Genomic DNA, 24,652 nt, shown 5'->3' on the forward strand with positions numbered 1-24,652 from the left:
AAGAACAAAAAAATACTTAGGAATAAATTTAGTTAAGGAGATGAAAGATCCCTACTCTGAAAACTGCAAGATACTGATGAAAGAAATTGACAAAGACACAAATAAATAGAAAGGTATCCCATGGTAATTGACTGGAAGAATTAATGTTAAATGTCAATGTTACCAAAAACCATCTATATAATCCCTATAAAGATTTCAATGGCATATTTTACAGAAGTGGGAAAAACACTCCTAACATTCATATGGAACCACAAATAACCAAAGGAATCCTGAGAAAAAAGAACAAAGCAAGAGGCATCATACTTCCTAATTTCAAACTATACTATAAAGCTGTAGTCATCAAAACAGTATGGTACTGGCATAAAGACAGACACATAGACCAAAAGAACATAATGGAGAACCCAGAAATAAGCCAAATATATACGTTCAACTAATATTTGACAAGGGAGTTAAGAGTACTCAATGGAGAAAAGACAGTCTTCAATAAATGGTGTTGAGCTAATTGGAATTTACATGTAAAAGAATGAAACTGGACACCTATCTTGCACCACTCACAAAAATTAACTCAACATGGATTAAAGACTTAAATTAAAACCTGATATCATGAACCTCCTAGAAGAAAACATAGGAATAAAACTCCTTGACATAGGTCTCGGTAATGATTTTTTGGATACCTAAAACACAAGAAACAAAATAAAAATAAACAAGTGGGACTACAGCAAACTAAAAACTTCTGCATAGCAAAACAAAAATAAAAACAAAAACAAACAAAAAACATCAGCAAAGTGAAAAGACAACCTGTGGAATGGGAAAAAATATTTGCAAACAATATATCTAATAAGATATCCAAAATATATAAAGAATTCATACAACTCAATAGCAAAAAAAAAAAAAAAAAAAAAAAGGAAAGAAAAACACCAAATTAACCCAATTAAAAAGTAGATATTTACAGGAAAGGCCAACAGGTTCATAAAAAAGATGCTCAGCATCACTAGTCATTTGGGAAATGCAAATTAAAGCCACAATGAGATATCACCTTACACCTGTTAGTATGACCATCATGAAAAAGACAAGAGATAACAAATGCTGGCATGGATATGGAGAAAAAGAAACCCTTGGACACTGCTGTGGGATTATACATTGGTACAGCCATTATGGAAAACAGTAAGGATAATCTTCAAAAAGTTAAAAACAGAACTACTATATGATCCAGCAATTCCACTGCTAAGAATATATCCAAAGGAAATGAAGACACTAACTCAAAAAGATATCTGCACCCCCATGTTCATAACAGCATTAATCATAATAGTTAAAACATGGAAACAACCTAAGTGCCCATCAGTGGATGAATGAACAAAGAAGATGTGGTATGTATACATAAAAGAAAATATTATTCAGCCATAGAAAAATGAGGAAATCTTATCATTTGTGACATGGATGGATCTTGAAGGCATTATGCTAAATGAAATAAATCACACAGAAAAAGACAAATACTGTATGTTTTCACATATATGTGGAATCTGAAAGAAAACAAATTTAATTTAATAGAAAAAGATATCAGACTTACGGTTACCTGGGGTGGAGCATGTGGGGAGGGGAAATTGGAGGAAGGTGACCAAACGTACAAACTTCCAATTATAAGATTAATAAGTACTAGGGATCTAATGTACAACATGATGACTATAATTAACACTGCTGTATCATATACAGGAAAGTGAAGAGAATAAATTCTATGAGTTGTCATTACAAGGAGAAAAATATTTTCCTTTTTTTCTTTATTTTCTTATCTAACGAGAAAATGCATGTTAGCTGGCCCTATTTTAGTAATCATTTCACAATATATGTAAATCAAACCATCTTTGCTGTATGCCTTAAACTTCCATGGTGATATATGTCAATTATTTCTAAATAAAACTGGGGAAAAAAAGAAAAAAAGATACTATGTTTTACAACCTTGTCTCAATGTTTACTGTTGCCAAAGTATACATCCAGAGCTCCCCGGCACTTCTCCACACCTGGGGTGTGGATTACTTCATGTTGTTGGGAGCTTCCAGGTTTCACTAGGGGCTTGTGATATTTTCAGAATTGCTGATGCCCTCCTAAGATGCAACAAATGCACTGCTCAACGATAAAACTTATTTTTCTGGATTTTTGTGCATTTTGTTTTTTACCAAATTTGGTAGTTGTGCAGAAATGGCAAAGAAATAGTGAAATTAGTCCTCAAACATTTTTCAGGATGGGGACTAAGATCATCAAAATAACTATAGTTAATATGAAAGTTGATATGTTGATATTCAAGGGGAAATTTTATATGAAACACTCTGAGGTTTTGTTAATGAATCTGATTAACTTCCTGCAGGAGTTCAGCTGAACAAATTGCAACTGACCATGGGCTTGTAGCAGGAAAAGGCTGAGGACACTCTGGACAACATGTAAGTTGATTACAATGAAAACGAATATATCAAATTTAATAAAGTTCTACATCTTACTCTTAAGTAGGTTTCGTATTATTTTGAAATATACTTTCTTTAAGCGGAAGGGAGGATGGTGTCTCCCTGCAGGTTAACAGGGCAGATTTTTTTGCAGGGAGATTAACTCAGAGCTATGGCTCAGGATCGGCAGTCCCTGCGCCTACAGCTTATATATTGTAGGAAAGGTAAGTCTGGAGAGTTGGATTTCCCAGAGTAAAATATATTCCTAAATAAATGATTAAGATCTGAAACATCTCGCCATTATTTTTCACAGCTTTTGAGAAAATTTAAAATTAAAGTGGAAGGGGTCTCGCAAGAAGTTGAAGTCAGAAAGCAGCCTTTCTTTAATTTGTTCAATAACCTTTATGGAATGTACATTATGCACCAGCCACTATTCTAATTATCTGAGCCTGATTTCATCTTATATATAAACATAAATCATTTTGCATAGTTTTAACATATACTAACTTTTCTAGGAACATAACTACCATTTGAGAGACAACTGCCTTGTTTTCTTTTGCTCTCCACATGTTTGGAAGTTTTCCAAGAGTCGCTCACCATTTCTCAAAATCATACTGAAAATGGCAATGCTGCCCATGGCCTTTCCGTCCCCAGTCGAGCCACATGGATCAGTCTGCATTTGAGCTGTTTCACTCACATGATTGTATATGGATATGCAATTGTTCCAGCACCACATGGTGAAAAGACAACACTATCTCCACTGAATTCCTTTGCACCTTTATTGAAAATCAATCGTTAATATACGTGTGGGTCTATTTCTGGACTTTCTCTTTTGTTCTGTTGATTTATTTGTCTAATACTTATGTCAATATTGTATTTTCTTGACTACTTTGACTTGAAATTAAGTAAAGTCCTCCATTTTAATCTTCTTTTTCAAAACTGTTTTGGCTATTCTTGATCATCTGCATTTCTATTTATTTATTTATTTTTAAAGTTTTGTTTTTTAGAGAGAGAGAGAGAGTTTGAGCAGGGAAGGGGGAGGGGCAGAGGAAGAGGGAGAAAGAGAGAGCATCTCAAGCAGGCTCCATGCTCAGTGCAGAGTCTGACACGGGGCTCAATTTCAGGACCCTGAGATCATGACCTAAGCCAAAATCAAGAGTTGGGCACTTAACCAACTGAGCTGCCCAAGTGCCCCTGATCACCTGCACTTCTATATGAATTTTAGAATCACTTTATTAATTTTAAAAAATGGCCTACTGAAGTTTTTGTCTGGATTATCTTGAATCTATAGATCAATTTGGGAGGAATTGTTATTTTGGCAATACTGTCTTCCAATCCATGAACAAAGCATATCTCTTCACTTACTTAGGTCTTTTAAAATTTCTTTCAGTAATATTTTGTAGTTTTCTGATCTTGCACATCTTTTATTTGATTTATCCCAAAGTATTTTGTATTTTATTTTATTTTATTATTATTTTTTTTTAAAGATTTATTTATTTATTTGAGAGAGAGAGTACATGAGAGGGGGGAGGGTTAGAGGGAGAAGCAGGCTCCTCGCTGAGCAGGGAGCCCGATGCGGGACTCGATCCTGGGACTCCAGGATCATGACCTGAGCCGAAGGCAGTCGCTTAACCAACTGAGCCACCCAGGCGCCCCCAAAGTATTTTGTATTTTAATGCTGTTTTCAATTTCATTTTTTAATTTCAATTTCTGATTATTCCTAGTATATGGAGATAGAATTTATTTTTGTATAATGATCTTGTATTCTACAAACTTGCTAAACACACTTATTAGCGTATTGCTTTTTGTAGATTCCATTAGGTTTCCCATATAGATGATCCTACTGTCTATGAGTGACACTGAGTAGGACTTTCAACACAGTAGTGAAAAAGAAGTGGTTAAAAAAAAAAGAAGTGGTTAAGTTCAGACATCCTATCTTACTGCTGATCTCAGGAGAAAAGCATTCAGTCTCTCACCATGAAGTATGATGCTAGCTATTGATTTTGGCTTGTGGTCTATATCAGGTTGAGAAAAGCCCATTCTATTCCTAGTTTGCCAAGAATTTTGTCAGATATTGATGTTGAATTTTGTCAAATGCTTTTTCTGGGTCTATTGAGATGATAGTTTCATTTTTTATTTTTTACTTTGCTAACATGGTGAATTACATTGATTTTCAAATGTTAAACCAACCTTGCTGTCCTTGGCACCAATCCCATCTACTGACTCTAAGGTTTGTGAGACATGAGAGAAAAAGCATCCACCAACTCAAGTGGATACGTATCAGCCAAGTTGGAAGATGAAGCACAAAATCAGAAAAAACTGAAAGAGGAGAGCTTGCTGACAACAGACAGACAGTTTCAGAAGATATAGAAGGGTGAGGATACACTGCAGGTCCCCAGGGTGGTTGATGGTGAAAGGTGTGGTTTGCATTAGGAACAAGATGATTCAGAACATTATGAGGATGAAAATATGATAGAGCATTTAGACTGTTGGAAAACTTATACCTTGAACATTGACTGAAAGTGCATGACTTAGATGGATGCTCTGAGAATCCAGGAACTAACAGAATCATCCTTTATATGATATCAGTCGCAGCAACTGCAAATATTTGCAATATCTGACTCCTGCATGTTCCGAACAACAGTTCAGACACTGTGGTCTCCTACGTTCAGGTTCTTAGGATGACACAGGTCCCAGAGACTTTGACATCTGGCATGACGTAGGCGAGAGACGGCCACAGAAACTCAAGCCTTATAAGGCATCTGTTGAATCTGAAGTACTAAATGGTTTCTGTCTCATTTTAGCAGGACACTGTCTACATAAGCTCTGGCCAATCTTCGATGCCTTAGCTGCTGACATCCCATCACTGAACCTTAACTCAGCATCTGGGAGTCTGCTCCTTGCAGATCAGCACAATTCCATGAAGCCAGTTGTCTTCCAATCTGTTCCCAGACTCTTGTCACTGGGTCTGCCCATCTGCATAGTATTAATGTCACTATGCTGCTTCCAACCTGTACCACAACATGAGTGGCCTGAGCATTTATTGCCAGACACTCAGAATGGTATAGTATACCTGTTGGAAACTTCTCTGTATCATCGCCCTCTCTGCCACTCTCATTACTGACCTCCCTACTTTAGTGGGTTGTTCTAACCTTTTCCATTCCCACTGAGGTCAATTTTGCTATAACCAATTGTATCCAAAGATAAAAATCACATTACAAATGTAAAGGTCTTTTGAATTATTGTATTCTGGAAACCTCTGCCACTGCTCTCACTGGGTAGCTATATGATCAATAATATTATACTTATGCTCATTTGCACTTATATCTGAAAGATATTCAAGTCATACTTGAGGAGTTAATATGCTAGACTGGAAAAAAATGGACTAGTTTAACTTCCATTTTGGTTACAGCCATGATTTTGGCATATAGTGGTCAGCAGAACAAGAGAAGTATGATAAGAACTAATGAGTATAATCCATTTCACAGTTAAATGCCACCTGCAGATGGGAAGCAATTGGAGCAGCACACATCATAGCTCCACCACAATAGACAAAAACTCCAGGGCTAACAGACTATTTTGGATTCCTTGACTTCTTCAAAGTGCAGGTTATCCTGCAGGTTATCCCCAAATTGCCAGTCATATTTGCAAATATCTTTTAGATTAGTTGACACTAATTAGATAGCTATTGTTTAAAAACTATAAAAATTATCAAATGAAATATCACAGAAGTTCGCAGTAAGTATATATTCAAGTTGATGGTTCAGTAGGAAATCTTGGACAAGTATGTGCTGAAGGTTGCCTTCTGGAAATGGGGCTACCAACAGCTGCAATTGTTCAACACACTGGCAAGATTACTTCTAGTAAGGGGGGGGATGGGTTAGCCTGGTGATGGGTATTAAAGAGGGCACGTTCTGCATGGAGCACTGGGTGTTATACGCAAACAATGAATCATGGAACACTACATCAAAAACTAATGATGTAATGTATGGTGATTAACATAACATAATAAAATAAAAAAATGTAAAATTAAAAAAAAGATTACTTCTAGTAATGCTAGTTGCTCTAGAACTTAGTATGTTTTGTTTTCTATAGAACCTCAGTATTAGAAGCCAATGACTCCTTGATCAGCTTTCTTTTAACTAATTAAATGCTACATTAAGTAAAAAAAATGACTTTATAAATTGCAGTTTTCAGGGTGCCTGGGTCATTCAGTCAGTTAAGTGTCTGCCTTTGGCTCAGGTCATGATTTCAGGGTCTCTCTGCTTTGTGGGGAGCCTGCTTCTCTCTCTCCCTCTGCCCCTCTCCCTGCTCATGCTCTCTCTCTCTCTCAAATAAATAAAATCTTTAAAAAACAATAATAATTTGAGCCGACGTCTATAGGCTGGATCTTGTCAGCTCTTTTAAAAGATACTCTTAAACCCTTGGTTCTCTGAAATATAGTAAATAAAATTCATTTTGAGATCATTATTTTTCCAGGGATTAAAATCCAAGAAAATGATTAGAACTGCCTAAAACTCTCTTAGGACATTTCTGTATAAAGCTTACCATGTGTATGCATGTGCACACACACATACACACACACTCAATGCACAATTAGAAGACATACCTCCAGAATGTAGTCCAGTGGTACCTTTGCAAATTTTACATCCTTAAAATATATACTCTTTTGGTCTGTTTTTCTGAAGAACCCTGACTACTGTGGGGGATGACACACAGGAGGAGATACTGAGAGGCATGATACATCAGGTAACAATCATGCTATATCAAGTAACAATCTACTGCAATTTGTCCTTGGATTCTGTGTTATTTCCTGTCTTCCAATAAGCAGTTTCCAAGATGGGATTAGACAGGCATTAGCTTTATTAGAGAAAATGCAAAAGATAGAGGAGGAGAGAGCCAGAGAAGGCATGGAGCACCTTCAGATTGTGATCCAGGTCACTCCTTCCTCTGTGAAAGAAGTAAGAAAAAGGATGGGGTATTAGGAGCCTCAGACTCTTAGGTGAGTCTAAGAAAGATTCATCCAGGCCAACGGGGAGAATTTGAGCCACAATTGTACATCAGAGGTGTCCTGAGGCTCACTGGAATTGGCCTCCATTATTACTCCTGAAGTCAGCATCAGAAGCATGGCCTCAGCATGAAAGCAGTGGAGGATCCAAAGGGGCAATCCCTAGAGTCATCATTTAGCTATGCTCCCCACAGCAGAAGCTCTGAGTAGTACATATTCATGGCTACCACAGCCCCCAGAGATCCATGTACCTTCCATATTCAAAATACATTTAATTTCTATCAAGACTCCAAAGTCTCATCCAATCATGGCATTGGTCTTTGAGTCTATAATTTCATGATCTGGTGCAGGTGTGATTGAGGATCCCCACATGCAACTCTTATTTATCCAGAGATCTGAACAAAAAGACAAGTTATCTATTAACCCAATATGTAGTAGTGAGGTAGGGATGGATGACTACAAGAGACAGTCCCTTCAAAGAGAGGAATGGGGTTCTTTTTCTGGGATAAAATTGAATGGGAGTTCCTCTTTCACTGACTATAACTATCAAACCTGGACAGACTGTATAGAACAGTTATTTGAGAAATCTGAAATGTAAATGATAGCAAGTGGATTAGGAAAGAAGATCAGAATTCCAGTCTGAATAAATATATGGTGGGTATAGTACCTTTTCCCTCATGGTATCCCTGAAAAAATGAAGTGGGCATTAGACGGCAAATAGAAGCCCTCTAGTTCTGGTGCACAAAGCAGGAAAAGAAACATATAAGACTCAGAGAGAGTGTGGAAATCCCCTTATTTCCTTTTGTTTTTCTTCTGTTCTCTCACACTCCATCCCCTAAGTCATCCCATGGTGATGAGACACAGCCTGAAAAAGGGAACTACAGGAGCCAAAACCCTGAGGGAATAAAAATGTGCTCCCTGTTCAGTGGATGCTTCCATAACAAGAGTAGTGTCCAATTCTCCTCTCACTGTTTTTTCTTTTGTCCTGGGAATTGACTGTGGATGCAGATGAAGTTGCTGAAGTATACAGAAGAGCAGGGTAATACGGAGTTGGAGGACCAAAATGAGGAGCTCTAGGGAACTGGAAAGACCAGAAAGATTGTGGAAAGGGAAGAACTCAGAAAAGCAACCTCATAAAGTTGATTATGAACTCTTGGGTCCACTTCTAAGCTGTGAATCTGATCTGATCCTATTTCACATGCCAAAAATTTTAGGAGCTGAAATAATGATATGCTACCACACAGGTCCAAGACTGACTACAGGGTGGCACACATATGAGGTAGATCCAAATAGCACTGCAAAAAGCACTGCAAAGAATTTGAAAACTGATTTGGAACTGACATTGGAACTATAGCCTACGGAAGGAAGATTGGGACTTGTGACCTGAACTCAACCAGTTCAACTGCCTGCTTAAACAAAAGTATCAACATTCTCCATAGGATTTAAACAAGACCCAAAGTCTCATAATATTCAAAATGTCCAGGATATAATGCAAAATTACAAAACAAATAACCAGGAAAATCTCAACTCTTATGGGAAAAGAAAATGAACTGATGCAATGCCAACATGACACAGATATTGGAATAATCTTACAGCAAGCAGTTGTGAGCACTCCTGAAAACAAAGGGAAAATAGAAATGCTCAGCAAAGAAAGAGAATATTGTACTAATTGGGGTTCTCCAGAGAAACAGAATCAAGAGGAAACTTCATTCTCCTATTCTCTCTCTCTTCCACTCTCTCACTATTTAGTAAGAGATGTATTATAAGATATTGGCTCATCAGTTATAGAGGCTGAGAAGTCTGACAATCTGTTGCCTGTAAACTGGAGACCAAAAAAATCTGATGGTGTAGTTCTAAGGGATAATGAGGAATATTACATAAGAATAAAAAGGTCAGTTCACACACACAAAAAAAACCCATAACATTCCTAAATGAGTATGCACCCAACAAATAGAATGGCAAAATACATAAAGCAAGAACTGACAGAACTGAAAGAATAGACAAATCCACAATAATAATTGGAGACATCAATACTCCTCTCTCATAATAGAGAGTAATAAATAGAACTAGCACAGAAAAAAAAATCAGCAAGGCTACAAAAGATTTAACACCTTTAACCAAATAATCTAACTATAGACTCTACAGAACTCACTCCACCAACAATAGAATACATCTTTTAAAGTGTACATGGGACATACTTTAAGACATAGCATAACTTACATCATAAAACAAACATTACAAATTTTTAAAAGTTAAAATCATACAAAGTATTTTTCTGGCCATAATGGAATTAAACAAGAAATCAACAACAGAAAGGTAATAGGAAGTCTTCAAGTACTTGGAAATTAATCGATATACTTCTAAATAACCCATGGGCCAAAAGTCTCAAGGAAAATTAGCAAATATTTTGAACTGAATAAAAATGTAACATATCAAAATTTGTGGAATGTAGAGTGAAATTTACAGCATTAAATGCTTTTTTAGGGAAAAAAAAAATCTCTAATCAGTAATTTAAGCTTCTACCAGAAGCAACTAGAGAAAGAAGAGCAGTTCTTCCAGAGCAAGCCAAAGGAAGAAAACAATAAGGGTAAGAGCAGAAGTCAATGAAATAGAATACAGACATCAAAATAAAAAAAACAAACAAACCAAAAAGCGGTTTTTTGAAAAAAAAATCAATATGATTGATAACCCCTTAAGCAAGACTGACCAAGAAAAAGAAGAAAAAATAAACTAATTATCAATATTAGGAATGAAGGAGAAGATATCATTACCACCTCAAGATAGAAAAACAATTATAAAAGAATGCTCTCAACAATCTATGCACATAAATTTGACAACTTAGACAAAATTGTCCAATTGACCAATTATTCAAAACCCACAAACAACTAAAACTCACCCAAGATGAAATAGATAACTTGAATAGTCTTATAAGAAAATAAAACTGTCTCTATTTACAGATGACAAATTTGGAATGAGAGGCACACAGCAAGTCCTTGAAAATTCTGAAATCCCACTGGACATATGCTGTCAGAGCTTCCATTCAGGGCCCATGGACTTTTCTTGATTAGAGCCTGGGTCTCTTCTATAGGAGTGGTTCTCATCAATCGTTCTCCTCCTTGGTTCTATCCTTAGGGAGGTCTTTCCTTTTCCATAGGAAATGGCCTGTGTTTGAAATTTTTTGAATAACTGAATAGTTTTTCCAGTCTGCTTCCTTCCCATAGAATGTTGGTGTCCAGATGCTTTTTCATTTTGAACTGACTCAGTCCCTTTTAATCCAAGCTGATGCTCTTTGGGTATTCTATGAATCTAACTGAAACTTAATCTGCGTCCCCAATGACACATCAATAATTCTTTTTCAGAAATATGTTTCTCTACTTTGCATGGAATGACAAAGTGCCATGGAACAACACCCTTAACATTCCTAGAAATATATTTTGTCTAGTTGAACTGGGGGCCTACTAGGCACCACCTTCAATCTTTCTGAGCTCTTAATGAAGGCTTTTATAGACAACACCTCTGATTTGATTTTCTCGCTAAGGCTGTTTCTTACTTTGAGAATTTGTTGGCTAAAGAAAAAAGCCCTGGCTGGAGAGATCAGAAAGGTAAAACCTTTCTATGTTCCTCAACTCAGCAAGACTTGGATACATATTTCTTCTAAATTTTGTTTGCCAACCTAACTATCCTTTCTTAATTCTTCTCTTTTCATATCTTATCACACACAAAGAAGTCAACTCCATCATTCTGTTGGAAATCTCCTTAAGCTAGATCCACAAGTTCATTCAGTACAAATTTTCTAACTTCCATTTTACTACAGGGACAGTCATGAAATTGTTTTATGATGAAAAGACACAGATCACTATTTTTCAAACTTCCAATAGCAGTTTCCCCAACATTTTTTCAGCATCCATTAAAATTTGTGTGCCATTCCTCCAGCTTTGGCGAGCAGCTTACTTGCCACTTTTTACCAGCCTATATATCCACTGCCTAGTCTCAAAGCCTAAGTCATATATTATAGGTTTTTCTTAAAGTAAAAACCCTCTTCATACTAATATATACTAATTTCTGAATGTGTTATCTGTTACTTTAAAACAACCCACCTTAAAACGCTAGAATTTCAAACAATAATTATTTCTCATGATTCAGTAGGTTGGGTGAAGGGTTCTTCTACTGGTCTTGCCTATGCTCCCTCATGTGACTGTATTCAGCTAGGCTGACTAAGATCTGGCTTAGATAGAATGGCTAGGTCTCTCTCTTCATGTGTTCTCTCATCCTTAAAGATGCTGACCTGTCTTTCTTTACATGATAGAGGTTGGCAACATTCCCAATAAGTGAGACATAGCTTTTTGATTATGTTTGTATATTTCCCATCAGTCAAAGTATGTGATAGGCCAAGCCGGAGTCAATGTGGGAAGGGACCTCACAAGGTCATGGATGCCAAGAGTCATGATTCACCAGGGCTCACTCATGTAACAACCTACCACAGGGATTTGCGTGGAGAAAGAGCAGTTAGCACTTGATGTTTCAGTCCAGAAAATTCCTTCTGAAAACACATTGCAACAATTAGCAACAAAAACTTTAGGTCCTGTGAGCCTCAACATTTAGCCGGTCCTTTTATATCAGAAGTTCCAAAGCATTCAATATTTCCCTTTATAGAAGACAAGGTATTTTAATTGATAAAACATTTTCTGTAATAACACCCTTGTCAACAACAGAGAGGGATATACTCTGACCAGTTCCATATACATATCCAATTTACAAAGTATGAGACCCAAATGAATGATGAGGAAAGCAAATCCATTGCTTCTGGAACCTCTAATGACAGTAATGCCAAAGAGAACATGAAAAACCAGTTGTTGTTGTTTTTTCCAGAGACCCTAATATATTGTAGGATTCAGAGCTTGAAAAGGCTATCAAAATGCAAATCTGAAAGTTATGGAAAAGTCATGTCTTTAAGATTTTCATGTTTCTTATCATTTCTAGTTGTCTGGGCTCCCTTTATCAGCCACAGTGAGGCATTTTTCCTTGATGTTTCACTGTTGTGGTTTGTCTAATTTGCAACAGTACTCATGTCTAACACACTGTGCAATTAAATAATTGAAATATTAATTATATTGGTGGTATAAATTTCAGAAAACAAGTGGAGAAAATTATTTTGTCTTTTACCAATATATTTCAGAATCTTTATTTGCAATAATTTCTCTATAAACTCTATTGATTCTGTATAATAAGATATCCTTAATTCTAGGATATTTCACTACTGTTCATTTGCTTAAGAAAATCAGTATTCAAAAATTATCTCAGGATCATTGTATGAATAAAGGATCATTGTATGAATAACAAGATTTGAATTATACCATTTTTAAAAAATCTGACCTTATTTTTCATCTCATGTTATATACTTTTACCTTATTTTTTCCAAAGTAATAGCTGAACTTAGCCATAAATGAATTACTCGTTTGTTTTTTTAATCTTCTCAGAAAATTCCTTCCTTCTCTTTCAATGTGTTTAAAGGGGAAAGATGTATTAATGTTCATTTGCACATACTTGATTTAATTCATGGTTTTTGATGCAATTAAATTACCTTTAACACCCAGCTTTTGTTTTTGTTAGCAGAGCTTCATTTGAGTTATGCCATTTAAAATATGAATAATAGAATAAGGTTGTTCCCTATTTGAACATTTGGGTATTACTACTTTGTTAGTGAAGAGGTAGCTCAAATAGAAAATCAGAATTATTGATTAGATTATGTTTTAAGATAAGAGCAAGATGTAATTTTAGCACGATAAAAAAACACCTGATAATCTAGGCATTAACAAAAATATTTATATGCTTGAGTTAAAAGAATAGGTAATTTAGTTAAAGCATAATGTGCTAAATTGATACAGTACGTAAGAATTTTCAAAAACATTCTCAAATGAAATGCTTCTATCACTGTAATTATACCAATGATATACATTTAAGTTTTATCTAATTTGGCTTGTGACAAGTTTGCTTCCAGGCATGAGCTGGAATGTTGCAGAGTAGTGGAAGTTTCTTTTTTTTTTTTAAGATTTTATTTATTTATTTGACAGAGAGAGACACAGCGAGAGAGGGAACACAAGCAGGGGGAGCGGGAGAGGGAGAAGCAGGCTTCCCGGTGAGCAGGGAGCCCGATGCGGGGCTCAATGCGGGGCTCGATGCGGGGCTCGATGCGGGGCTCGATCCCAGGACCCTGGGATCATGACCTGAGCCAAAGGCAGACACTTAACTGAGCTACCCAGGCGCCCCGTAGTGGAAGTGTCTGATAGTATATACAAGATGACGGGAATTACTTGGAGGAACACTAGGGCATTAGTATTTCTTGAACCCCAGTTATGTGCCAGGTATCCTTTGCAGAATGCATTTTCTGATTTATTTCTTACAACAAAGCCAACTGGTAGATGCTATTAAATCCATTTCACTGTTAAGGAAATTAACATATATAAATTCAGACTCAGATTTGGTGTTGTATAAGTGTGATGTGATTGATCTCCAGTAAGAGAAGAGAGAAAAAGAAGTCAGGAGATGGGGGTTTAATCTCAATGCTGTATAACATATATGCTTTAGGAAAGACATCTGAATTCCTATACTGTAATACTCTTACCTGAAATTTTAATTCCAACATATCTGGTTTTAGAAGAGTATTGTATTCCTGTCTATAGGACATATATTTTGAATTCTTCTTTTAATCCTCATGACTTTGTGCCACCCTCTCGCTCAGGATCTGTAGTAAGCCATAAGCTCCATGCCCTTTACTGAATCCCCATGATTAGGGGTATGAAATAGTTTTTATCAGTATAAAGCCAATTGGCTCAACTCACAAATTAGTCTAATAATACCCTAATCAACTAAATTCATCTGCCCCAATTTCATACTTTATAGTCAGAGCAGAAAGGATACAACTTAATATCCTAAATATCATAATTTGAGTCCGGGAACAATACCAACTTGTCACCCTCAAAGCCCAGCTGAAGGTGAAACTGGAGAGTACACTGAAGTTATGCAGCATCTGAACAGCGCAAGAAATGAAAAGAGCAGGAAAAGCTGAAGGCGACACTTAGTGTGTTATACTTGACACTGCTCTATTTTATTTCATGCTCTGGAGAATGCTGTGTGCTCTATTTGCCAGGCAGAAGATGAGCTGAGAATGGTTAGTTCTTTCACTAGTGTGATAAACCTGATTACCAAAAATGTGAGGTCAGGAGAGGATTTCTTAGATTTCAATAATAAAACCAGACTTAAGGCTGTCAAAAGTAGTGACTGGTTAATTTCCATAAAATTTAATTTTTCAGAAGTCTTATTTACTATATGTAGTATTCCACAGAAGACTCATCAGTTTGCCAATTTCAATAAAAGTTTTAGAATCAAATAAATGTGGTATCTCCCCGTCTCCATACTTTTATATTCCTACTTAGCATAGGAACTATATATTTTGCTTTGATTTCATAGAAGTTAATTTCAGGCCCTCTTTTCATCAAAGGCAATTTCAGCTTTCCAGATGCTGGCTAATACTTACTTTAGAAAGGAAAAAAAAAAAAATATATATATATATATAGACTTGGAAGCCAATGCACTTCCCTTTTTTATGGGTTGCTTTATCAAATACTAAAGAACAAACAGAGGATACATTGTTTCAACAACTAAATCCCAATAATGGTAGGGTATTAGTTCAGATTTCAGCAGTTATACTTGCATCTATGCTATCAAAGCCCCTGGAATACTTTTTAAGGAATCTCTTTTGCTTTAAGCTGTGCATCAGTAGCTACCTTGGGTCAACGAGAACCATACAAAGGAGGGTCTAGGATTACGTCTACAATGTCAGGCTTTTATCAGATTTACACATTGGTGATGATGAATTTCGTATATTGGGTGTAAGGAGCATATTCCTCTCTGAGTACAGACTCCAATACAAGCCCAGTTAGACATCTGAATGGAGACTGCATGAGACTGTGGGAAAGGCAGGGAAAATTCATCATCACAGCCTGAAAAGCACACAGCATTGTCAGACAGGATAAAAATGTGAAATCTTACCATAGGCTGTTTATTAGAAACACATCTAAAATTTACATATACTCACAGAACAGTTTTCAGTAGAAGAAAAGGGGGGGGGAGGTATACTCGTCAAACATTATGCAAAGATGTCAGACAAAATTAACTTTAAAGAAAAGAGCATTACTTGATATTCTCCAAGAAGACAAAATTTAAAAAATGAAGTAATGGAATGTTTCAAGTGTCCCCTTTGAGCTGGGATTCTTTTCATTTTTATACTATTTTGTAAAGGCAAATGGATTTTTGTGTGTGTGCTTTCTAAGTGGAATTAATTCCTAGTAGTAAGTTTATAGTGCTTCTTGTCAGAAACAGTGATATTTCATATGAATTCCTTTACATTAATTTAGATCATCAAGTCTCAGTGGTCCCACATTCTTTCTCAATTCTCAGCACATAAATTATCAACATCACTCAAAATCTTAGTTTCCTTCTGCTATGTAATATGCCAGAGTGGCATGGGCCCAAGGAATAAAATCTTATTCTAATTGCCTAAATGTTTACAGGATTAGTCAGTTAAATATGCCATCAAATATTTAGGGAGACTGTTTTGTAACAAATATAAACATTTGTTTTATAGTATTGTGTTAAGCATTTTTTTAAAGAAAGAAAATAAACTTGGACATTGGATCAGCAACACCATTAGTATAAGATAGCTAGTTGTTGCACTCTGTACTATTTCATGAGCCTAGGGAATTTAGAATATTCTGACATGGCCCACGCTGAGGGCTCCAGAGTTAGTTTTCTATTTTGTCATATAACAAATAAACAACCTGCGGTGATAACACGGTTTTGAGCCCAAGGTAGTCAAAGCTATGAGAGTCAGCTCCAAAGAACTACTGTCTCGCAGATTCTGAGAAATTCAAATTTAAATGAATGCATCATCTCCAAATCCACTCCTTGGAGACATATGATGATGATGATGATGATGATGATGATGATGATGATGATGATGATGATTTTTTTTTTTTGTTATCAGGTAAGCCTCACAAGATTGGGGCAACATCAAGATAATGAAACACTGCTTTTGAGAAAAGGAATACCTAAAACATTAGCCATAACTCTTATCACCCTTACATTATATTTGTGAAATTCAGACTATTTTTGCTCAGAGATGGTTCTATAAATCAAGTTTCTTTTGTTTTTAGTGATGTTCCTTTTTACATGTTGTTTATGTATGACCAACAATGAGATGAGATGTAAGGAAGTTGTTTTCTCTTATTGCCCTGAGACCAACTCGGCTTAAATGTAGAGATATTTTCCAGATTTAGAAATGCTTAGAAGTGAACTATAAAAGCAGGAGGCCTGGGAGTAAGAGCAATTATATTTTCTTCTTTCATCAAAACCAAATTTAAAATGTTCATTTGGATTTTACTATAGAACTGTGCTAGTCAGATTTATAGTAAAATACAATGCTAAGACCAACTGTGGCAGTGATTTATACAGATTTATTATAGATTATAAAAAATAAAAATGCTATTGAAGTTTTGCTATATTTACAATGCTACGTTTATATACACGCAAATACACCTCAATATTAATGATAAAATCTTATGGTTTTAAAGAGGCACATTTCCTCCTACCCACCCATTTCCGTATATTCACAACCATAAGTTTCATAAGCAATGTTTAGATTTGTGAAGGAAAAAAATGAATATTCCCAACACCTAACCTCTTTCCTTTCTTCCTTTCCAGCTTTGGGAGACACAAAAGCACATAGAATTTCATGCACAAATTAAGGTTTGTAAGACCTATGATCCATATTCACACATATCCAATGGGTTGGCTGCAATAGGTCAGAAGAATTTTGAGCAAAGCAATGTACTTGCATTGTAAAACACTGAATAAGTGATCCTCTGCAGATGCACGTACACCCATGATATGAGAAACATGTTTCTTAAAAGTAGCATTTTAACTATCCTGTAAAACCCTAAGAATGAATCACTGATGAATACTTCTACACTGCAACTGTTGATCATGATTAATCAATAAAGTCTCCCGTCTAGCCAAAAACAACCAAAAAAAAAAAAAAAGAACAAGATGGAAAATAATATAAGCTAGTGATTGTGAAACAAGAAGGAATTCAAGATATGTAAATATCTTGAATGCTAATACATGAAGATAATGATTATAAGAAGATACCTGAACCCACCCATATTATTGAATAGCTCTTAAAATTATGTAGCCCTGACTTCATGGGTACCTGAGAGTTTGGCCTGTTCCCAAGAAAGTACTTGAGCCATAATCTTTTATAGCAGAAAAGCAGAGAAAGACACTTCCAAGTGGGTATCTGTACTCCAATTTGCCAATAAGACTTTTCCTCTGTGACTATTTATCTTCTTAATTTCTCGATCAAACCTAAAAATAAAATCAATTCTCATCTTTTTGATATTGCTAAATGATTTAAAAGTTGCAGGATGTGAATACTAATATATCTGAAATGCTTATAAATAATCATCGTTTGGATAAAGGTAACAGCACACAGTCTTCTAAGGACTTGTTTTGGTTTCAGGGCTTTGAAAAGAAAAGACTGTGGACCAGTAGGTCTTTCCACACCATTTTCTCAAGTTTCCTTGACTATGAACCTTCAGCCTGATAAGGCCTGGCACCTCTTCCTCATCAGTTTTATTCTGCAACATGGTGACAACATGGTTTCAAGGGTAATTTCCAATTACACCAGATCTGTAAATTGTGAGTCATTGAGATTATACAAAATGGGATTTGGCTTCTCTTCAAGTTTCACATTGATCCCATAATCGGGATATGAAGCATCCCATACAGAGGAAGTAGCATCCAAAGGAAGGAACGTGCTTAAATAATACACACTACCCAATTTTACAGCTGTCCTTTTATATTCAAATGATATTAAGCACACTGTCATGTTAGGTTGGAAACATTTTAGATCTAAAAATATACTGCTGAAACAAATGACATAGTGAGAAACAAGACCAAAATCTATTTTTATAAAATACAGTCTATAATTTCAGATACAAAAATGCTACATACAACCATACTTAGATATCTTCTAAATTATAATCTGAGATTTATATTTTTTAAAGTTATCTCTGGTGAATTTCAAATTTAGTATTTTTACAGAGTTTAAATCTCTATATTGAATCTTTATGTTTCTTTTTAAAACTGGAACTGAGAAAAAATATAATTCTAAAACAAGATTTCTGACTTCAAAGAACTGTGTTTTCAGATAACCTTTCTCCTTAAATCATTAGAACCAATTTCCTTAATATTATACTTCCTCTTTTTGACTGAGCACTGAGTAGAAAAATTCATGATTTGGACTTCATTTTGATTTTCTTCTGGTTTTTGGATTCCTTTATGCTATTTTGACATCACTATTATATTTTATCCTACCTTCTCTCAAAACAAGTTGCTCATTGTATGTTGCTTTCAAGTATGTTATTGAAATATAACTTAAAGGAAGAAATTAAGCTTCTTGCTTCAATTTTCCTTAAGCATCAGTGATAATTTCAATCATAACAATTGCCAGATTTGTATTTTCTAGTCTGGATTCCTAATTATATAGGACAATTGAGGGTAATTCGAAGTGTTTCAGAATCACCTACTGCCAAGATTCTGGAAAATGTCTTTTGCAAAACAGAATGTTAATGCTCTGAGGACTCTATTATATCTGCACCAACATGTTCTGTGCACTTCTATGGTATGAGAAGGTAAAGGGCTAGGTTCATCATAACTACTATTGTAATGTCACTATGTGCTGACACTCTGTCAGTCAGCAAATACTGAGAACCTATTTTGTTTCAATTTTTACTTATATGTATTTGAATATTGTTAATTTCTAAAGATAACTAGTATAAACTCAGGAGGATCAGTTAGATATATATTTAAGTGTATGGTCTTATACAGATCTTACAAAAGTATTGCAGACCATGAATGTCTTCATCTAAATGATTAAAGGAAATAATGTTTCTTAAGAATTGTCTAAAATGAGAATAATTCAATAGATGCTTTAGTTCTTAAATACCTCTTTATTTTAAACTGAACTGTTGTAGGGAGCTGTAAGTAAGATCAACTTTTGGTCTGTTTCACAAAATAGCAAGTTTTATCCTGTTATCATGCTTGATACTTTAAAAACTCTTAACCTTATCCTCATCTGCAATGAAATATTTTGGTATATTAATTTCTTTCTGGTAGTAGTAGTCAGGTGTAATAACCAGCATGTGCACGCATGCACACACACATAGACACACACACAAAGATGACAATAAAATAAAAGGGCCTAATAAAGAGTATGTTAATAAACTTCATTACAGAGAGGTGGCCAAGAAGGAAAGCCATGACTCCTTTTTCCATTTTATGAAACAGAGCACAAGTAGTATTTTGCAAGGCGACAAAGTTTTCTTTTCCATTTGTACCATTTTTTGGTAGAAGTAGGACTTTCTTTCTTTCTCTCTTTCTTTTTGTCTTTCTTTCTTTCTCCTTTCTTTTCTTTTTTTTTTTTTTTTTTTTTTTTTATCCTTTTTTTTTTTTTTTTTTTTTTTTTTTTCTGCATAAGCATCTACAAACTCTAAAGGTAGGCAAATAAGAACTATGAGACCAGTGAATTACTTTTAGCTACTTCTGCTATGCTAATCAGGTGAGAGAAATCTGGGTTTCATATTAGGAGCCCTTCTAAATGGTTTAATTCCTTTACAGCTACCATTAGCTGTCAGCTTCAGCGTGGATATTGTCCATGTGCACTTTGAGGTAGTCATTCCTTGTAAACTTCTTATGGCAAAACTGGCATTCTGCCAGTGGACGATTGGGATTGTGAGTCATCTTGTGTCGGATCAGCATTTTCTTTAGGCTAAAAGCCAAGTCACAAACCTAGAAAAGACGCAAAGATACCAATCATATTATACTGAAAAACCTGAAGATACGCCAATTTATCATTTATACAATATACATTATGCATAGTCCTATTATCAAGTATGTATGGATGGGCATAAGAACAAAAATTGCTTGAAATAAATGGAATTTAACATCCCAACTAAAGGGTAAAGAAAATTAATTATAGTTCCCAAAAGCTGCATTTAATGTGTGTGTCCTTTACACCCTAGCCACCCTCCTTCCCCCTCCACTACTGTATTTAAACATGTCTAGAGAAACAACTCCTGGGGAACAGTATCTTTCTTCCCATGATGGAATGTATTGACAATTTTATATTAAACCTCTTAAACAAAATGCCTAATGGCCCAGAGGGCATCTCTCCATATGACATAAATAGCACAAGACATGTCTCACCAGTGATCCCTTCAATTTAGTCCCATTTATGAAGTAAAAGGTTAACACTGCTTTAAGCATCCTAAGTGGAAGTTTTTTACCCACAATTCCAATTCTTTATTTCTTATTATATACACTCATTTAACTAAGGCATCCAGTGTTTACTTCATATAAGCTCTGCCACATCGCCACCTGGCCCAACAGACATTAACAGTCCAATAATTAAAAATATTATATTACCACAGAAGATTTAAGGTTTTCCTGCCTCAGTACTTTCCCACTTCTCTTGATGTAGCTTCCTCTTACTAACTCCTTGGGGAAGCCTATATGATCTGTCTGCCAGAAGTCCTCTGTTAATTGCTTTCGTAGTAGCTTTTACTTTTCCTTTATAACACTTACCCTGAATGTAATTAATTATTAGGTGATTTTTTTATGTCTGTCTCCTTACTGGTCTAAGAAACATTACGGTAAGAGTAGTCATTCCATAAATATTTGTTGACTTAAAGAAAGGTAGATAAGATATTTGATAGCTAGGTAAAAGTCTTTTGAGCAATTAAGTTGAAATTATTAGGCTGTGCAATAATTCCAGAGAAATCAAAGAAGGTAACTATAGAGATTATTTTCAAGTAAAAGAAACTCTAAGTTTCCAAATTGTCTTTATAAGTATAATCAAAATTTGTTATCATAACATAGAATTATAATGTATCCCCTATTTTCTATTTTCCTGGCTCCTTCTCTAAACCTCACGTAATGAATAGATACCAAATTCCTCATTGGCTTCCCACTGAAAGTAGATTCAAAATAAATTCCTTACCATGGTTAAAAGGCCCATCAATTTGCTCTCCAACTTCACTTGCATCCCTTCTTTCTCATGATGCTCCAGCTCCACCTGCCTTCTTACCTCCCCTAATACCCAGACTCATTCCCACCTACAGGCCTTGATTTATACTGTTCCCTGAGCCTGGAATGTTCTCTTCCCCATGGCTGACTCTTTCTCATCTTTTAGGTTACTTAGAGTTACCTTCTCAGAGACTTCTTCCTTAAGTATTCTTTTATGCCTCCCCCTCCTTTTTAAAATTGCTCTGTCTTTATCATAGAATGCAATTCAAGTTTATTTGTTCAATGTCTATACCCCACAGGAATGTGAGTTCTGTGAGCACAGGGGACATAGTGTCTTCTTCACTGTCTCATTTCAGTGCTTGGCACAGGAACTAGGTTGAAGGGCTAACAGCTTTCATTATGTGCCAGGAACCACTCTTTGCAATTCATAAACATTAACTTGTGCAATCCTCACCTCACCCTTTTAGGTAGATACTAGTACTATGAGCTCCATTTTACAGAAGGAAACTGACACATTCACTTCAGTGTCTCAAGCAGGTTGTCTAAGGTCACAGAACTAGGAAGTGGTTTCCAGGATTTAAACCTATGCAGTCTGGGTTTAGAGTCTTTACAACCCCAAGGACAGACTATTATTAAAGGCTCAAACTTCAAACAAAGATATGTGAGCTGACTGTACTTCTTCCATTTGTCTGGCTGACACCATTTTTAAGGAATAAAAACCTCTTTGAAAAAAATAAAGGAGGTTCTCAGACAGTTCAGCTCACCAGTGTGTTGTGAGGGATATAAGTCAAGTTCATTTACATGGTCACCATGGGAAAATTATAGCAACAGCAAGCTGGAGAAATGAAAAGGAAGTTGAGAAAGATGCTGAAGTCATTGATAATGGCTCTGAGTTAAGGAATCCTAGAAGCTCCACATAGGAGCTGGGAGGAGAACATCCCAATGGATTTTTGAATGAGGGCCAGGTAGAGGATTAAATGTCAGTAGAGGGTAGCTGATGTCACAGTTGTGAAAGTGACTACCTACATGTTAAAAGCTATATTTTCATGAACTTAAATGTAGTCATTAAGAGACTTCAAACTGAATTTCTGTATAAATCAGTAAAATGCAAGGACATTCATGGTCATTTTAAAATTAAGGGAGAGCAAGAAAGAATTCAAATAGTGCAACAGGGATGGTTCCTTTTCTTTATTTCCACCTAAATTTCTTAGCCAACCCTTCCACCTACTCCAAATTAGTATTAATTCACCTGCCAAAGAATAGGAAAATATTTATTCTTTCTCTAGGCTAGCAGTAAACTGATTTTGTTTTAAAATGAAGTGAAAAAACACATTTACTGAAGTACCTTGAGAGAGAATATTAAAATTCTATACAAACGTCTTCAGTTAATATTTATCAATCACATACAATGTGCCTTGCGCCACTTCAGTTAGAAACAGAATGACAAAGAGCACTCTGTCCTGCCCCGTGGAGCCCCCAGTCCTAAAGAGAAATATTTTCAATGCCATGAACATAACGCTAGGAGAAGCAACAGAGGAGAGCATAATCAAGTCTTCCCGGATGTATGGGTGCTGTCATGTCGTAAGGTGGGGAATGATATCCCAGGGGGAGGAAGAGAACGCGCAAATGTACAGGGATGTGACGAGCAAGACTCATGTGGGGAGGTGAAAACAGTTCACTAAGGCTGAAGAAATAGATTATTAGAGCAATAAATTGACATAAATAAATAAGAGAAATAACTTCACAAAGAAGTTAGAGTTGAAGGCTGGAGCCAAACCCTGGAGATCCTGGTAATTATAATAAGACACTGGAAGTATCTTCTGCAAGTGGTGGGGATTCATTAAAGGATTCTAAATAGAGACTAAAACTAAAATATCATTTAGTCACCAAGGTCAAGAGTATGAAACTGGAGTCAGCATGGCCAATACTATTATTCTACTCTAAGCCAGGAATGATTTGGATATGAACTAAGACAGCACTTACTGATTCATCGATTCATGCTTTTAAAAATATTCACTAAACATTTCTTATTTTGGATGTTCTAGGCCTGGGGACACAGCAATGAACAATACAGAAAAAAAACTCTGCTGTCATGGAACTTAGAATCGATGATAAATAATTAAACAAACAAACATGTAATATTTCAGGTGGATGCATAAAGGAGAAGAATACGGGCTGAGGGTTAAGAAAGTAATGGAAATAAGAAAGAGAAGAATTCAAGCAGAGAATTGAAATAAGTACAGGAGAAGGCCATAAAGATACTTGAGAATGGTGTCCCAGGCCAGGGAAGCAGGCACCGTGCCCCCCCAAACAAAAAAACCTATTTATTGGAATATACTTAGTGTGTATGAAAAACAGCAAGGAAATGATGTGGCCAGAGTGAGGTGGATGGTGGTGGTGAAGTCAGAGAGAGCAGTTGGGGTAGGAGGATGGGGGTGCAGATCCCTATGGACTTTCAGACCATGGTAAAACCTTGGTTTTCACTCTAAATGGGATGGACAGTCATTGGAGGGTTTCAGCAAATGAGTGAAATATAATACATATACAATCTACATCTAAAATATATAAAATCTGACTCAGGTTCTAGAAAGATCACTCTGGGTGGCAAGCTTAGGACTGAGAGGAGCAAAGATCAAAGACAGATAAATTAAGAAACGACTGCATTACTGCAGGGGACTAAGATGGTAGCTGGGGAGATGTTAAAAGTGTTCAGATTCTCAACTTATTTTAAATGTAGAGCCAATTGGATTTGCTACTGGGATGGAGGTCAGGAGTGAGAAAAAGAGGAGTAAAGGTGGCAATGGAAATTTAGAGAAGAAAATAAGTTTGAGAAATATATAGAAGGAAAGACTGTCAGGAATTACTGGGACTGAATGAGAGCTACTTGGGTTGGAACCCTAGAATCCTGACTTGGCCAGTTTTAAGTGGTAGAGAAGAGGGAAGTCACTCAACTTCCGTGAGCCTCAGTTGCTTCACAGAGGTGGAAATAATACCTGGGTATTTCTGGGGTGTAGTGAAGATCAGAGAGAATGTATATAAACTGAGTCACTGTGTCTTTCCCACAATAGAA

General features: G+C 35.9%; 1 protein-coding gene across 1 annotated transcript in view; it reads right to left on the minus strand.

Moving 5' to 3' along the window:
- Positions 1–19,978: 19,978 nt before the first annotated feature.
- PRDM5 (PR/SET domain 5) overlaps positions 19,979–24,652 on the minus strand; it is a 189,700-nt gene continuing 185,026 nt past the window's right edge. Inside the window, exon 16 of the mRNA XM_032412752.1 lies at positions 19,979–20,346. Coding sequence (XP_032268643.1) covers positions 20,182–20,346 — 165 coding nt within the window. The 3' untranslated portion in view covers positions 19,979–20,181. The remainder of the gene's footprint in view (positions 20,347–24,652) is intronic.

Source organism: Phoca vitulina, unplaced genomic scaffold (genome assembly GCF_004348235.1).
Source record: "Phoca vitulina isolate PV1807 unplaced genomic scaffold, GSC_HSeal_1.0 scaffold14, whole genome shotgun sequence".
In the NCBI taxonomy this organism is placed as follows: domain Eukaryota; kingdom Metazoa; phylum Chordata; class Mammalia; order Carnivora; family Phocidae; genus Phoca; species Phoca vitulina.